The 17,953-nt window shown below is 35.9% G+C and overlaps 1 protein-coding gene across 20 annotated transcripts in view; it reads left to right on the top strand.

The window, feature by feature from the left end:
- MBNL1 (muscleblind like splicing regulator 1) overlaps positions 1–17,953 on the top strand; it is a 241,476-nt gene that overhangs the window by 112,313 nt on the left and 111,210 nt on the right. For 6 of the 20 annotated variants that reach the window (XM_074190770.1, XM_074190774.1, XM_074190773.1 and 3 more), the window contains one exon: positions 392–509. The exons of 10 other annotated variants lie outside the window; for them this stretch is intronic. In XM_074190770.1, the coding sequence (XP_074046871.1) occupies positions 504–509 (6 nt within the window). In that variant the 5' untranslated portion in view covers positions 392–503. Of the gene's footprint in view, positions 1–391; positions 510–3,013; positions 4,589–17,953 lie in introns of all 20 variants that reach the window. 4 more of the 20 variants (XM_074190778.1, XM_074190777.1, XM_074190776.1 and 1 more) reach the window with 3 other exon arrangements.

The following is a 17,953-nucleotide window of genomic DNA, read 5'->3' on the forward strand; positions in this document are numbered from 1 at the left end:
TTATTAGGAAATTACAGTTCTTTTCACTTGCATGCCAAAAAAAATGTTCTTTTTGCTGTTTCCTTCAGATAACTTAAAATTAAAACATGCCCAGAATGATCCTAGTAACAGTGTTTTTTTTTTTATATTCATGTACCTATCAGATTAACATGGGAGCAGATTTCAAACATGATAAGGGAGAGGGAACCACCTGTTTGGGACTATTTTAGGAACTAGTACAAGGGAACATGGACAGTCTCTTTAGGTAAACAAGATGGCTTTGGCTAGCATCCTGCAAGGAGGTGGGTCTGAACAGTCTGCCCCAGCTACTGCTGCTGCTACTGCTGCTTCTCCTTTTGCTGGCCAAGGGAAAGTGGCTGACCTGGAATATCCTTTACTCTTGGTGCTGCAGCAGGCAAACAGGAGATGGGTTCAGGGGCACCTTCTGGATCCTTAACATGGCACCCTGGCGAGAGGAAGCCGTATCTTATATCTTGAAGAGAAAGCATGGAGGTGGCTAAAGGATGCTGGTGAGTGAATCAGGTCAATGGTTGGGAGTCAGTATGATAAGATGTGGATTGGTCAGGTCTTCCAAGTGGTAACTTTGAAAGGGACTAAGAAATAATTCATGATGTCTCATCTTTGAGTAAAAAGATAACTTTAGTCTATACTTCTGTTATGCTCATATAATTTTACTCATCAATCAATACCCTATAGAGCTCATAGCCATGATGTTGCAGGAGACCAGAAGGAAAAAAGATGCTAAGTATCAATGTATGGTTTCTAAGGGATTATTACATCTGTCTATTTTTTTAATCACGTGATTCAGAGGTAAGAAAAGTATCTTGACTTCTTTGTTGGATAATTCTTTGGGAGGTGTAAAAGTGAAAGATATTTTGCTTTTCTCTCATACCATAAATATTTCCATTTTCATGGAAGAAGTAGACATTAATTCACTGGTGAAACTTAGAATTAATGGAAAGACTTAGCTGTTTTCAACTGATGAAAAATTCTCAAAGAAAATGGATGAGGTGATTGAAATGAGTAGACTGATGCTGTTTATGTTCATTTGTCTAGCTAGCTTATCAGCTTGAGATTTCCTGGGGTTTTTGGTTAACACTCATCAGCTAATTAGACAGACGCTTACGGAATGACAGGCTAGCCATGTTGGAAGGATCAGAAGATTTAAAACTAGTTGTCTTCAAGATTATCTAATGGAATACAAGAAAACTGAGAACTGAAATGAAGTGACTTTTCCAAGCCAACTCCAATTTTGAATGGCAGAGATGGGAACTGATGCCAGGTCTCTAGTTCCTGCTCCCTTTGTCCTTGCATCTACATCATGCTCCATCTTGGAAAAAATCACTTTAATTTCTCCAGGCTTACAATAAAACTCTTAAATGACATCTTCTGGCTCATGCATTCCATTATTTGTAACAAATTAATTAACCAGCAAACATTTATTAAGCACCTACACTATGTGAAGTATTGTGCTGGGGCTGGATACACAAATAAGAAAATGTCACAATGCACTGTATGTTCCATATACAAATTACTTTATCCAGTGAGACCAAGTACAGTTTCCATTCATTCACCTAAATATTTAGTTGAGTTCTTTAAGATGCTGGAGTCAATAAAACTTTGTTGTCTTTTTACAATGATGTGGCGAGAGCATCCCTGAATCCAAAGTCCTATTGGAATGGTTTTAGCTGTTGACACATCCTCTTACATTGGTGGCTTACATTGATTAGCTTACCTTGTCTTCCATCAGAATTACTTGTACAGTATAGTGTTTAGTTTCCATTTCTAAGGGTGATTTCTTTAGATATTGTTGAAGAATTGGATTGATGTTTGTTGTCAACTGAATTTCATTTAGTATTTCCTCATGCACGTAAACCTTGTGGGAATTAATTTAATAAGAGCACATTGATCAGATAAGCAAGCCAGATACTTCTCTCTTTGTGAAATCATGGGAAGTCATTCTTTGGATTCCAAGGGCACTGGGTGATTGACTATTTAACCCATTCTTTGCCACAAAGTAGTATTCTTCCTCCTCCCTTCCCCCAACTTGCTGTTCAGTATATTTTACTGATTATAATGACCTTGTGATACAAGATCACTACTCAAAGCTAACATGGCCTACATGAGGGCAAACTTACAAATTGCTAGTTGAGTTTGGCTTAAAATCAAACAAAATTCTTAGTATTGAAAAACTAGTTCTGTTCTCATCTAAAGCACGTTTCAAGAAAGAATCAACTGCAGTATCTTTTATTTTTATGTTTATTTTAGTACAACACCACAAAATAAGACTTTCAGTTTTAAAGGATCATAAACAAAGAGATTAGAGGGAACTAAAAGGTTAGTTTATCTAATCTCTTCATTTTATAGATGAGAAAAGTATCTCTGGGAAATCAAGTGATTTACTCTGTCATTTAAACAATAGAGCAAATAATGGAGAGAGGATTTGAATTCGAAGCCATTCTTCTTTGTATTGTTCCAAATCATTTAAATAATAAAAACTTAATGTAAAAAATGGAGAAAGTATTTTGAAATGATTGGTCAGCCCTTACATGGTATGAAATAATAGATTTCCTTGCTTAGAATTTAAATGGTTCTCAGTGTCTTTCTGAATTCCATCAGGGTTTTGCCCCCAAATTTACCACTTTTGTAGACACTATTGTTTTGTAGTTTGTTCAAAAAAAAGTATCCATAGTGATTCTTGAAATGTCCCAAATGTTGAAGGCAATATTTATCAGAAATACAAGTGAATGAGAAACTTCAAACATATAAGAAATCTTATTGTCATTTTGAAAGAAGGAATTCTTGAGCAATAAAGAAGCATTAAACCCCATAAGAAAAGAAGCTAATTGGCTAATTAATATTCCAATTAAAGCTACATCCCAAGATAGCAGAGTTATTGACGTGACTAGTCCTTTCAATCATATTGACTGTCTCTTCCTTTTCCTCTATTTTTTTACCTATTTCCCTCTGTTCCTCTACCCCTTTGTTTGGTGTTTCCTTTTCTGCTGAGCAGTCTCTTCTTCCCCATTTTTCTTTTCATTTCTCTACTGCTTCCTTTGGCCCTTTGCCCTTTAACCACTTCATAATACAGATCTGAAAAATATTATGAAACTTATTTTTATTGAGAAATGTTTGACTAGAGGGTTCCGATTTAGACCTGGAAGAAATTCAAAAGGTCACCTAGCCCACCTACCTTGTGTTCTATATGAGAAAACTGAATTTCGACCCTGGACAGTGGCTTACCCAAGGTCAAAAAGGTAATAAATAGCAGAGCTGGGATTTGAATCCAGTTCTGTGGACTCCCAATATAGCATTCTTTGCACTCTGATTTTTTTCTTCCCATCATCTTCAGTCTTGTTGATTTGAAAAGGCTAAGCCCACTCATTATGGGTTTTTTTTTGTTTTCTGATTCCCCGTCTACTTTCAACCCTTCCTCCCCCAAAAAGCCCCTCAACTAAACTAATCTCTACTTCTGCTGTCCCGAGACTTGACTTGTTAATTCAATGATATGTAGAACTCCTCAGTGAAGAAAATCACTCTCTCAGGACAATTGTCACCTTCTCTTATGGTTTCAGAGAATTGCCTCTAGAGCACAGGGTCCACTCCAGTTTATATCTGAGCTGGGACTCAAACCCAGGTCTTTGTGACTTTGAGGCCAGTTCCTTAACTGCTACTTGCCTCAATTCCCCTCAGTTCTTTTAGTGTTTTCCAGTTATCTCCTTTGTCTCCTTAAGTGACTTTTGCCAAAAGGGGGAAAAAATGAAAATGTTCCTCACCGTTGCTATCAATTTTGGAACTTAAGAGCTAGAGTCATTTGTTTCATGTTGATATATCCATACTTACTGTCATGTCTATTCATGACTGTGCAGCTATGATGTGGCAGAAAGATAACTGGAATTAGCCAAGGTCTGGGTTGGAGTCCCTTTGCTAATATTAGCTATATGACCTTGGGCCAGTCACTTCCTCAACCCCGTGCCTCAGTTTACCCCTCTATAAAATGGGGGAAATAGTACTTGAACTCCCCACCTCACAGAGTTGTTTTGAAAAGAGTGCTTTGTAAATCTTTAAGCACAATGGATATGGGAGTCATTATTGTCATCAGGTTTTGGCTCTCAATGGAATGTTCGAATAGCTCATTTCCACAGCCTTCTTTGTTCTCTCCCTCTCAGCTGAAGTTTGCAGGCCATAATTTTCAGTCGCTCTGTAGCTACTTGACATGACAAAGCTCTTCTCCCTTTTCCAGGGTCTTTTGTGGTGGGCGGTTCTTTCTTTCCTTCTTCATTCCTTCTTAAGTCACTGCCGCCTTTTTTGAGAGAAGGACCCATTCCTTCCCCTGCTGCCACTATTTGAATTCCTACGCTGGATGCTGAGATGCCCTTTACACCTGCTCAATTGTTAAAGCTTCCCAAGCTTTGGCTGTGGCTCAGTACCTCCCCTGTCCAAACCCTAAAGTCTTCCCAGGCTCCGATTCAGTGGTAGTAGCAGGTGTTGGACTATGACCACTCTCTCCTACCTTTTAAGACACTGGAAAGAAGATAATGGCTGTGGGACATAGGCATCTTCCAGACACAGGAGTCTTCCTCAGAAGGTAAGTTTGTTCTAGAGTTTGTGGGCAGTGATTAAGAGCTCTGGGGTGGGGGAGAGCATCCTCTGTTTCTACACTATTCTATTAGCTGCCCTTTATTGGAGATAGATCGTTGGAGCACTTTATTTGGAATTTTGTACTGACCTATGGAGCCAGCTTAAGTTCTTGATTGGTTTCTTCATGGGCTACACTATTTTTGACTTTTGCTCTAGGTTCCACATTTCTCTTTTCTTTGAGTCGCCATAGAATTCAAACTTGTCTTTGGGAGTAAAAAAAAAAAATATTGAGGCCTTTATCCCCATCTAAACCTTTCCTGTGGCATTCTTTGAACCCCCTTCCTGCCATCTCTGCATTCAGTCTATTTTGCAAGAGGAGGCATTAGAGTGTCTCCATCTCTCCTCATTTTTCTTTCCCTTCTTCCTTGGTGTGGTTTATTCAATAGGGGTGTAAATACGGAAGCTGGAAAGAGGTCACCTTGAAAGTTTTGCAGTTCCCTGAAGAGACATTAACCTAAGCCTATTTGTGAACAAATAGGACCATCCACTCAGAAGACCAGGCCTTGTGCCATTTATGAGTCACAGCTTTTGTTTATTTGGGGAATAATCTGTGATGTGGCATTATGATACCTTCTTCCCCCTTCCTTGGTGAGGTCAGTGACAATCTGACAATCTAGAGCCTGGTCTTTGAAAACTGCCACTCATTCAATAAAACAAAAGCAACAATATTTTATAGACTAATTCCTTCTTTGATTCCAATGTCAGGGATGAAGATTTTCCATTTAATGAGGAATTGAAGTTTCATTTAATTTTAGTTTAGTTTATTTTTTTAGGTTAGTTTAAATAAACAAGAATTTAATTGAATTTTAAGGTGAGGAAAGAAAACTTTTTGATGAGCGACTGACACTGAAAATGAAAATTCTCAGCTTGTCAGGATACATAGTGATGAAACATCTTGTTCATCCAGTGTCTTTTGTTGACCATTGGAAGGATTAAACCTTTCATCTTCTTAACAACAGTCAGAGAACTAAACTCCATTTCCATTGGACTCTACTTTGTAAGAAGACTGAAAATGAGGTGGCAGCTTCTCTTTTTGAGCATCCATACTTGTTTCATTTCATGTCATCCAGCAGAAGAACAAAACATTCTTCTCTTTTTGCCCAATGTATCGTAACCTCAGAGGTGGAAACAGCATAGAGTGAAATCCCATTTACTTACCCTCTGTTTCAAAGGGAATAATGCAACTGGGTCTGACTTCTTGTTTTACCATCTGTACATTAAAAAAAACACAACCATTATAAATTTTGGGGGAAAATGTGTGATTTAGCAATCTCTTTAAAATGCTAAAAAGGTCTTATTATTGAGATTTTAGAGAATGATCTGTATTTTTAAGCATTTCAATGTGATGATTTATTTGTACATTTTTTAATTAGTACAATCACATTCATTATATGTACAAATTCAGACCTAAGAGAGAATAACTAATTGTTCAAAATTAAAACAGGTAAATCTAGTCTTAGCACTTTGAAATTGGAGCTAAAAGGGGCAGCTAGGTGGCACAGTGGAAAGACCACCGGTCTTGGTGTCAGGAGGACCTGAGTTCAAATGTGATCTCAGACCCTTAACAAATTGCCTAGCCATGTGACCTTCGGCGGGTCACTTAACCCCATTGCCTTAAATAAATAAAATTAATTTTTTAAATAATTAAAGGGGCAGCTAGGTAGCGCAGTTTATAGAGCACTAGACCTGGAGTCAGGAGCTTCTGAATCAAATCCAGTCTTAGATACATAATATTTACTTAACTGTGTGACCTTGGACAAGTCATTTAATCCCATTACCTTGCCCCCCCCCCCAAAAAAAAGAAATTTGGAACTAAAAATTAGGAAAAAATAGGTCTTCTTCTGATTAACCTCATTTTATGGGCAACAAAACTAGGAAGGAATGTGGCAGGTAGCGGTGCCTAAGACTTTCTCCATATCTAGTGATCTTTGGACCAAATAAGGATGCCTCCTGAAGCTTGTTCCTATGGTTATGAAGATAATCTTCATCATCTTTCACAGAGTATTTACAGTTGCTGAAATATTTTGAAGCATGAGTGGAAATGTCAGAGGAGTTGATGAACTGGGGATGGATCATATTTGATGAGGTTCACTACAACTATTTTAATTCTTGAGATTGCCCAAAGTTCCTAAATAAAATTAAGCCAGGTCTTTTCTCTCTCCTTTCCTTTATCCATTCCCCAATTTTTTCAGGATCATCTTTTACACTGGGTTGCTTTTTTTTGAAACTGGGTGGCCAGGAAGGAGTTCTTGTGTTCAGTTCTTGAACTGAATCTTCCTGTAACCTTCTGTTTGCTCCCTCAGTTTCTTGCCTCCATAATAATGACTGTCATCATCTTATGTTGGAACTGATAGGATTGTGAAATCAAACCCAATTCCCAGCAGCTTGGTTCTCAATTTTCAAAAGTTTCCAAGCCTTTTGTTGTGGAGTTTTTAGACATCTGGCAGGCTGTTTATTTCAGTCAATGGTACTAGTAATTTGGCATATTTCAGAAAATTCGAATTCCCAATTCAACAAATTAGGACATTGTGCAAATATAAGAGATTCATCCTGCTTTACATAAGCAAAAGTAAATAAATAAATGGGTCAGGTAGGTGGTGTAGTGAATAGAGCAACAGGCCTTGAGTAAGAAAGGCTCATCTTCCTAAGTCCAAATCTGGCTTAGTGCTCTTTTGGAAGAAATCTATGAAAAGTTCGTGTAAATAAAATAGCTATTAGGAGAAAGTATTTGCCTTTCTATGAGCAGCCAGAAAAGAAAGACATGTATTAAATGACTAAAAGTCATGGATCTGTATGAGTTCTCGGACCTGAATTCGGGTCCTGGATATCAACACCTGGAGGGAGTATTTGGGGTTCTCTCAGGAAAGATATGATGAAACAAAATTTTAGTTGATGTGAGACGCTATTATTCTCCAAAGAATATACTATTAATCCATACTCAAAAGTCAGGTCATTGAATTGATTCATTCTTTGTTTCTTGTTGAGTTGCAAACATTTCTATCATGGAACCTAAGAAATCTATCACTTCTGAGTGAAGCAAAAAAGACAAGGTGTCTCAAAATTCTTAGTGTATTTGAAAAGCTGCTTAAAACTGCACAAAAACTTTTGGGACACAGTATGGCACTTCAAAGAGCTAGCCTGTTTATTAAATTTTTAGTGAAGTGTTTTCCCAGTGCTATGTCTCCTTTTCATTTAATATAGATGAAGTTGGAAAAGAATAAATGTGGTTTCAGTATTATATCCGTTGGAATGGAATTCAGTGAGATAGGACGTGTGCAAGTTGCAGACGAGAGTTGAATGAGTTTGAGTTTGGATATAGAGCAAAAGAAGAACACTAGGGGCCATGGAGACACACACACACACACACACACACACACACACGATGGTAATACAGCAAGGTCAGACAAATTACCTGGTTGATGAGTCTGTACAGGAGTGATTAGATTAATATGTGTTCATTTAGATAGGGGCCAGGGAACCTCAGGCCATGAAATCATTTGATCTGGTGTTGGCAAGGCAACCACAAGCAGGACTTGAAATTCAAAAAATCTAGGAACTTATTAGGTGTGAATAAATTAAATGTTTGACCAATGTTGCTATATGGAATGATATTATAAATATCCAAATGACCATTATCAGAAAAAAAAGGTTTCCCACTGTGATTTAGAGGGACATAGATAATTTTTTCCTACATGTATTCTTAGAGTATTTTTATCTCTCTCCCTTCATTGTAACTGCTTTTTATTTATTTTGGCAATTCAGCGTGTGATTTTTAGTTAGGTAGCAAGTTTGGGATGTTATTGGAACAATATGTTTTGACCAAAGAAGGTTTACTTTGCTGTAAAAATCTTGACATCCGTGGCTCCTAAGGTACTTGAGTGATGGTTCTTTTTCCCCTCCTATAAAATGTTATGGGACTAATCTATGTCCTGTTCTATTTTGGCTCATTTTTTGGGGTGGGTGATGTGTGTTATTGTGTTTCCTTCCCCCATCTTAGAAGATGCTGGGATAAATTCACAGAATTTCTGAACTGGAGAGAGAGAGAGGTGGGAATCCCCGCTATAGTATAACAGACAAATTGGCACCTTAGCTACTGCCGGAGGTCTAATTAAATCCATGTGTTCATGAATAGCTAAAATGCCTCCCCTCTCCTGGGGCCACTAGGTTGAGAGCAGATACACACACTGCATGTCTTGGCAGGGTGTAGGATGGGAGAGTCTTGGAATGTTCTTCTTGGTCAAAAAGCATTCATCTCCCATGAATCTGCACCCCAAGGAGTCCATTAATGCATCCCACAATTGGGGTTGTCTCTTAGCTCTTTGCTCTCTTCATCTGTCCCCAAAGGAAAACAGTAAAAAGGATAGGCCAAAGCATGATCCCTGAGGGGTTAAGTAAGAGAGAATATCCTCTCCAAGGACCTGACTTCAAATCCCACCTCTGACCCTGCTCCCCTGTGGGACTGTGACCAAATCACTCAAACTACCTGGGTCTCAGTTTCCGCAGTTGTAAAATAGGAGATTGTACTAGATGGACCAGTTCTGAAACTTCTTTTCACTTTGGGGCTATTGTATGTGTGGTCTAAGCCAGACAGTTTGACTCCACTGGAGAAAATAAAAATCGTGTCCACGAAAGACTCACTACTCTGTTAGAACATTGAATTGCTCATGAACCATCTTTATTTAATAACTTACATACGTCAAAGATTACAGATACAGTGAACTAGGTAAAACAGAAGAGTGATTACTTACTTACCAAAACCAGTGATGTTTGTTGTCTCCATACTTGGGAAGCAAATTGTTAAAACTGAACCTCTTACCTAAATGTGTCCCATTGAGGAGGTTCTACTAATCTAAACTAGTAGAATGCTTCTGAGAAGATGTGTCTTCCCCCATATTTACCCTTAAAATTGTCAATTTTAGGATTAAGTTTTGTTTATTATTCACATTATGTTTATTAATCCTCTAAACCTCTAGATTCTAGGAAATTAGCCTAGTTATACATTTCATAAAACTTTATTGGTTTTATTTTTTCCTCTCCGTTTCTTCCAAGTTTTCCCATTAAGTCCCTCTGTAGGAGGGCCTTATTTGTTTTAATTTAAAATATTGTTCAATTTGATTCATCAAACACCTATTGAATTTCTGAAGAGTGGACGTAGACCAGCCTTAGAGTTAAGAAACAGTCAGCCCACAAAACTTTTATTAAAGAGCCTATTTGGGGTAAGTGCCTTGTTGGGAGACAGGAGTAGACAAGATAGATAAAAATAAAACAGTCTCTGCCCTTAAGGAGATTACATTCCAACAGAAGAGAAAACTGATCCACATATAATGAAGTAAAAAATATATGCAGGAGTTGTACGTGTTACATTTTTTGAACAGAAGCCGTTGAGGCCATCAGGAAAGGCTCCTAAGGTATGAAAAAAGGAAGACAATTTATTCTGTGTCATGGATCTTTTGCCGTTTTGGTGAAACCTATGGATGCCTTGTCAGAATGATATTTTGTTACCTACATTCATAATAATAAAACAGAAAAGCTCACTAAATGTAAGGGAGACGTTAGTGGAAACAAAGATGGAGAGGGTTTTTCCCCTCCGATCCATGTTTATAAAATCAATCCACATACCCCAACTTGATGATTTTGAAATCAGCTTTGAGATACACTTGCTGTTCAAGTCGTGCCTGGGACCTGTGTTAACTGTGAGAGTATAAGCAAGTCATTTAACACTGTCCGAGGAAGTCCTCCAAAATTAAAGTGACTAATGAGAGTCTGATTTTGTCTAACGAGGGAGTTTGTCGAGCAAAAATCTCCTACCATTTTGAAAGCAAAGGACTGCACTCTCCTGTCTCTCTTTTCTAAATCAAAAAACAAAACAAAATTAAAAAAAATTAAATGGACTAAAAATTTGCAGAAATAGTTTTCTAATGTTACAATGATCAGATTGGCTTTGAAGATTTTGGCTACTTTATAAACTCTTTTTTATAATAATAAAAGCAAGAATTGGTATAGTCTTTACATTTCTATACCACCCACCTCAAAGTCATTACAAGCTAAGCCTTGAATAAATGGTTGTTGATTGATTGATACGTTCATGTTAGGCATCACTGCCTGAGGATAACAGTAAGATGGTTCTGCTACTATCTGCTGGGAGTATATTTAAAACAATAAAAAACATGTTTTCAGGAGCTTAGCATTTCATATTCCAGAAGAGTATATCATTTCCTCAGATACTTCAGTATTCAAATAAGTTATATTTGCAACGTGGTTCTGTAAATAATTTTCCTTCCTTGATCCCACAGGAGGAGATATTGTCTATGATTTTGTTTTGGCTTATGGGGTCAATTTGGAAGATTTAAGGAGTGAAAAATGACAAAAAACTTTTATTTTATCTTATCTTTTAATCTTTCTCTGTTTATTGCTCTACACTGTCTGTTCTCTGATTCATGTGCATCAAAATTAACCTCCAAATGAAAGGTCTTCAAGTTAGGAAGACGAGAACAGAAAACTCAAAAGGAATGAACTGACACAGCTCTGAAAAGAAACCCTGCTCTCAATACTCGCACCCCAAGTTACATCAAAGTGGAATAAATGAATCCTACAAGGGTACTAAGAAAATTTTAATCCTTCCTGCTTGTCTTCTCTTCGAGTTTCTCTTGTGTTAGTTACCTTGGAAATATGTGGTTGAAGAACCTCGTTCGATCAAAACCATCCCTGCTATTTTCTTCTCCTCATTATCATAGTGAGATAGGGGATGTATTGAAATAAGCTTAGGATGAGATAGCGTACAGAGAACTAGAGTTTGACGTTTAGTTCTTCTTTGATGCTTAATTATTTTTTTTTAACCAACAAATAGTTACCAATAGTCTACTGTGTATGAATGAACTTAATGAAGGGCTTTGTCATAGAGTAGTGACTCTTTGGTTCTTTTCTTCCTCCTTTCCATCCTTCCATCCACCTACCCATCTATCCATCTATTCTTCATATATTCATGTATAAACATACATATATACGTACACATAGGAACACATATCCCTATATACTCACACACAGAAATATGTAATTATAGGTAAATAGATTTATGTTGTTCTTTGAAGATTTTATATCACTCTACAAATATTTCCTCTTATTCTTAGAACTCTTGTTCTAAAAACATTCTGTTTTTATCCCCATTTTATAGATGAAGAACCTGAGGCAGACAAGGGTGATTTACCCAATGTCCTACATCACATTTGACTGAGATCTGTGAAACTCCAGGTCTGGTGCTTTATCCTCAGCACCACCTAGATGCCCCCTAGATTTAGAAATGGAAATGGATCTTGGCATCTATTAAGTCTTAGACTTTATTTTATAGTGGGGGGGGAATGAAAGCCCAGAGCATTACTGATCAAGTAAATGTCTGTGGCAGGATTGGGTTCCAGGTTTCCCATGCCCACCAAATAATAACCAGGCAGCTTTTTTTTAAATGAGTTGACTGCAAGTAGTAGATGGCTATGATGAGATATCATTGCTAAATATGGGATAGAAGGAAGGAAAACTTGGGGGCCAGATGCTTTTTTCATGAATCTCAGTTTCCGTAATGTAAGCTTAAAATGTCTTGAACTTATAAAACCCCAACAAATAACAAACCTAGCTTCATTTCTTTCTCAAATTATCATTTCAACATCCAAGGATCTCTCCAAAATTTAAACTTCAGAAAAGGGTTATTTCTTATTGGTGATAGCTTATTGAAAGATACCTGTCCATGCTTTTTTTTTTTATTTTTCTGCCAAAGAAATGTTATTTGTGCAATAAATGTAAGACCATTGGAATAACTGCATTACACCATGTAATCATCTTGGGATGTTATATCTACGGATGTCTATCTCTTTTTTAATGTGCTACCAATAGTGCCCTGATTCCTACAACTTGAATAGGTCTTTGATATTTTTTGAATAAAAATTCAGGCATCCATAGCTTAATTCAACAAATAAATTAGCCATCTTTCCTCATTCTTATTCAAGTGACTATATGGATGTGCCATGTGTTTTATCACATATTTGGAAAAAAGAAAACAGAACCTTCCAATTCTGCATTATAATCTTTTCACTAACCTCCTGGTTTTTCATTTCATTTTGTTTTGAAATTAACTGGAGGAAACTTTCAGGCCTTGCAAAATAATGAGATCTTTTGGAAAGGACCCTGGACAAAGGAAATTGCATCCTATTTCCGCTCAACCATTAATTCATTCTGTTGTCTTGAATAATTTATTTAATTTCTCTGCATCATCTGTAATTTGGGAATAATAATATCATAGACCCTCTGATAGTTATGGCAAGAAAATTGAAGTGGTAAGTGAAATGTATTGTATTTCTTGAAAAAAAGACAATGATTAAATTATTTTGTCCCTATACTGGTATTTTTTAATGATTAGGTACTTAGAGCTAGGAAATTAGACATTTTTAGAAGCCAGGAAGAATTGAGATCTAATTGTACAGTTTTCCCCAGATTCTTCTATTCCATTTTACTCAATATTAGGCATTAACTAACTGCAATCAGTGGAATCATGTGTCCATCTTTCCTTAGAGATGGAATGTATTAACTCAATCTTTTATTTTCCTCACAATTAGTTCATTTTGATTGATTTTGTTTTAGATGGTTTATTTCTGTTAACTCTACATGAAGATGATACTTAGATAAATGACCTTAACCATTGACATTCAACCTTTCTAAGCTTCCCGTTTCCTCATTTGTTAAATGAGCTTAATAAGATATGTGCCTTAAATCACAATGAGATAATGTTTCTCAAGGACTCTGCCAAATGTGCATCTCACATAAATATCAGTTTTCTTATTATTTTAGTTATTATCACATTATTATCTTTGACTACCTTTGGCATTTTTATGACAACAGATGTATGATGCAAATGTTTTTTCTTCAGACATAGTAATCTCACCAAGTTCTATTATGAAAACCTTAATGCTTGCTATAATTTTTTTTTTGGTTTTGTAAGGCAATAGGGTTAAGTGATTTGACCAAGGTCACACAGATAAGTATTAAGTGTCTGAGATCACATTTGAACTCAGGTCCTCCTAACTCCAGGACTGATGCTCTATCCATTGTACCACCTAGCTGCCCCCTGCTATAGTGTTTTTTGAAAGGTGATATTCATTTCCATTCTAGTTCATAAGTTATGAAAATCTAGAAGATATTTAGGTCATTCACCATGTCTAGTTTATAAATGTTGATTTTAACCAGAATATTGATTAAGAATATTTTGTCTTATAACCTACAAAATGTTATAGCTATCATGTAAAATGCATCTAATTTCAATATGCTCCCAGTAGATCATCTTTCCTTTTATGATGTAGCTAAGGGGTAAAATAAATAAAGGCCTGAACCTACAGTCAGTAAGACCTGAGTTCATATTCAGTCAAAGAGGCTTAACAGAGTGAATTGCTTAATCTCTTTTTGCCTCAGTCTCCTAAAATTAAAATAATAATAAAGGCACCTCTTTCATAGCAATGTTTTGAAAAGCAAATAACATTGTATTTTTAAGTGCTTAGCATAGTCCCTGGCATTTAGCAGGTACTATATTAATGTTTAGTTCCTTTCCTCTTTCTTCTTTAGACATTAAATGAATTATGATTCATTGGTTATATTGGTATACAGTTAAGTAATGGATTAAACCTGTGCCCTTTAGTTATCAAATTTAATGTATCAAAACAGAGAGCTTTATTCCTGAAGCTAATAAAGATATTTCACTTAAGAAAAAACAATCCATGCCTCAGGAAAAAAATTGTCAACAGTTCCAACAGTCATCTTCTTTTATTAAACTGTTAAATTTTTAAAGAATTCTATTCCTATGAAAATGCATTTTTCTTTCCATGAGTGGCTGACCAGTCCAAGGGAGTTGCATCCCTAATGACCTCTTTTCATGCTCTCCATATTACTTCTGAGAAAAAAAAAAAGGTATTCTCAAGTTGAGGTAGTTAGGAGAGTCTCCTGATAATTCCCACCTATGTTCCTGATATAGAAAGGTTTCTCCTCAGGAATTGACCTGGATCATTTGCAATTTCATGAAGACTTAGGGGCTTTTAAAGAATTATTGAGGGGCGGCTAGGTGGTGCAGTGGATAAAGCACCTGCCCTGGAGTCAGGAGTACCTGGGTTCAAATCTGGTCTCAGACACTTAATAATGACCTAGCTGTGTGGCCTTGGGCAAGCCACTTAACCCCATTTGCCTTGCAAAAACCTAAAAAAAAAAACCCCAAAAACAAAAAGAATTCTTGAAATCTCCCTCTTCATGATTTTCTTAGTATCCCCCCCCCCCCCCCGCCCCCTTTGAAAATGTGGTACAAAGAAACAACAGAACTTGGGCCATTTACTAAAACCCAGCCTTAATCCCTTTATTACACAACCCTTCCCTCATTATCTCAGTATGAAATGAGTTCACATTCTTAGGAGACCTTAGAGCAATTATTGTCTGCTTTGTTCATTTGGCAATTAATTGGTAAAATATTTTGTTATTTGGATCTCTTTGTAAATATTTTGTTTTTTTGTGTTAATGTTGTCGTTTATAGCAGATGATTTTAACTAAACTGTTTCATGTCCCATTAAAGAGCCGGGTTCTCATATAGTACCATGTCAGCTTACTCTTTTCCTCCTCCTGGTCTTTTCTCTCCTCCTCGCACCCTTCTTTTCCTCCTCTTCATTCTTCTAGGTCTTCTTTTAGCTCTTCCTCCTCTTCTCCCATTCCATAACAATGTCTCGTGCACAATAGTGACTTCCTGATTGATAGTTCGCTCCTGGATTTAGCCTGAGAAATCTCAATATGATGAATTAGAATATGAATCCTATTGGAGAATATTGCCAAAGAATTGGTTGACGTGCTGCTTGGTTGGTTTTGGTCCTTATCGAAAAAGACAAAAATGACATTACTATGTTAGAAACAAACTGCAGTGTGCCCTACTGTGGTTGATTATACCATTATGAGCTCTGAATGCTCTACCACAGGGCAGGCAGAAATAGGCTAGCCAATTACTGGCCAATCAAAAATCCTTGGCAATTCTGTTAAATAGATTATTGAAGGAATATTATATTTAATAAAAAATGCTTTATAAAACGGTGCCAACTAAAATAGCTTATAGTGGTTGAAGAAAATTGAATTTGTGAATAGATAGCTATATAATTTTAGCTAAATCACTCAGAGTAAATGGCATAGAGTAGGGCAAACAATGAATACTGAGTTGATTTGTAGAAGAATGGATGAGGGGGATTAATTTTATTAAATATGAGTATCGTCATTTATTTATGTCTTATAGATACATGCGTTATATTGTATCCCCAAGGTAAAAAACAAAACAAAACTTTTGACGTTGACTATTTACTAGGCAGTAACTAGTGATTAAAAGACAGAGGTGTTTATAGAGGTATTTTACAACAAATGTTGATGTACTATCAAATAACATAAAATATAATTTTCATGGTTTCTCCTTAGTACCATTCAAAATAATTGGAAAATTATTGGGAAAAAAATCCTTACAGGGCCAATTTCCAGTGTCGTGATCAGTAGGATAAAAGTAGTGTGCCTGAAACCAAAGGACCTGGGGGTGAACTTTGCCTTAGCTTCCAACCTGTGTGACCTTTTTTATAGGGTTTTTTTTTTTTGCAAGGCAAATGGGGTTAAGTGGCTTGCCCAAGGCCACACAGCTAGCTAATTATTAAGTGTCTGAGACTGGATTTGAACCCAGGTACTCCTGACTCCAGGGCCTGTGCTTTATCCACTGCACCACCTAGCTGCCCCATCAACCTGTGTGACTTTAAACAATTCCTTTCCCTTCCCTAAGTCAAGTTTTATAGAAAATGAAGGGGGCAAGAAGAATGTTCTCCAAGATCTCCTCAAACAACAAATCTGACATGGCCTTTATATATTAGAGGAATGTTTTTCTCTGTGCTTTCACATAAGGAATCATATGATAAAAAAAACTGATTTTTAGGAAGCTAGTGACAATTTTTTCTTTCTTTTCATAGAAGAACTGGACATTATATTTCAAAATAAATTGATGTTGCCATCAGAGGGGAAAAATATGATTTGTGAAGATCATTAGTTTATCCTGTTGTTAGATGAAGTCACTGAAATTAGTTTTTTGACCATCCTGTCAGTATAAGGTATATTTCCCTAGACAAATACTTAAATGTAAAAAAGAGCTTCAGTACTTTGTTGAAATTCTCTTAGGAAAAATAATTTCTAAGGAAATATAAAGGTGATCCAATAATTTTTAAAATAACCTAGTTTTTTTTCTTTTTTTTCATTAAAAAAGTATTAAAAAGCAAAATGAATTTTTAAATGCCATTTTGAATAATTGTATTTTTTTAAATTAAGTTTTTGAATAATATGAAAAATAGCAAGATTTCTATCAAATCAGTAACTAAAAAGGATTGGAGGCAACCAAAAAAATTGTTAGGAGATAAAAATTTACAATTATTGGCAAAAATGATCAGGATCCCAAATTTAAAGTAGAATACCAGAGTGATTTTTCAATTGATCGTCACATTTTTTATTTATTATTTGAATCTCAAATACCAGTCTATTATATGTTTTTAATTATCAGTCTGTCAAATTTTTAAAGGGCACAAAAATACCTACTTTAGTTCAAAATAATGAAAAATTTCAGAAAAGCTTTTAGAAATTATCGTAAATGGGAAAACTTCATACCTTTTAGAATGAGTATTCTTCTTAAAGGAAATAATTTCTTTTCCAAAGACTATGTGGAGTGAACAAGATATATAAACATATATCATATATACATATATATATATATATTTCTACTTAACACTTTCATAAAATGACAGTTCTTAAGAAGTCATTAAAAGCCCACTGAACGTAAAATATTGCTTTGTCCTCCACAATATGCCTAAAAGAGAACATTAATGAAACAGTCAACAATTAATGAAACTGGTACTAACTGTTCCCATTAAATAAAACTGAATCTTGAGTCTCCCTTGGTGAACTTGAATGCAGGTGATAAAATATAGAGAAATAACATGTTTATTATGAAGTAAAACCAAAGATAAAACCCATTTGTAATGAAACATCCAACAATCCTTTTTTATTGTTTGAAGTAAAGCTCTTGCTATTTACCAGTGTAAGCCATCAATCCCATTCTTTTTGCTTAAAATATCTAAGCAGTTTCAGTGTGGGTTACATTTTATCTTTATTTTCCCCTCAATATTAATTATTTTGGTCCATTCTCCTTTTTTAAAAAAAATAGGACATTGCTATGTCAGTCCTGATATTTGGAAAAAAAATAAATGCCCAGAAAATTTCGTATGATATAAGG

This window comes from Macrotis lagotis, chromosome 6, assembly GCF_037893015.1.
Source record: "Macrotis lagotis isolate mMagLag1 chromosome 6, bilby.v1.9.chrom.fasta, whole genome shotgun sequence".
In the NCBI taxonomy this organism is placed as follows: domain Eukaryota; kingdom Metazoa; phylum Chordata; class Mammalia; order Peramelemorphia; family Peramelidae; genus Macrotis; species Macrotis lagotis.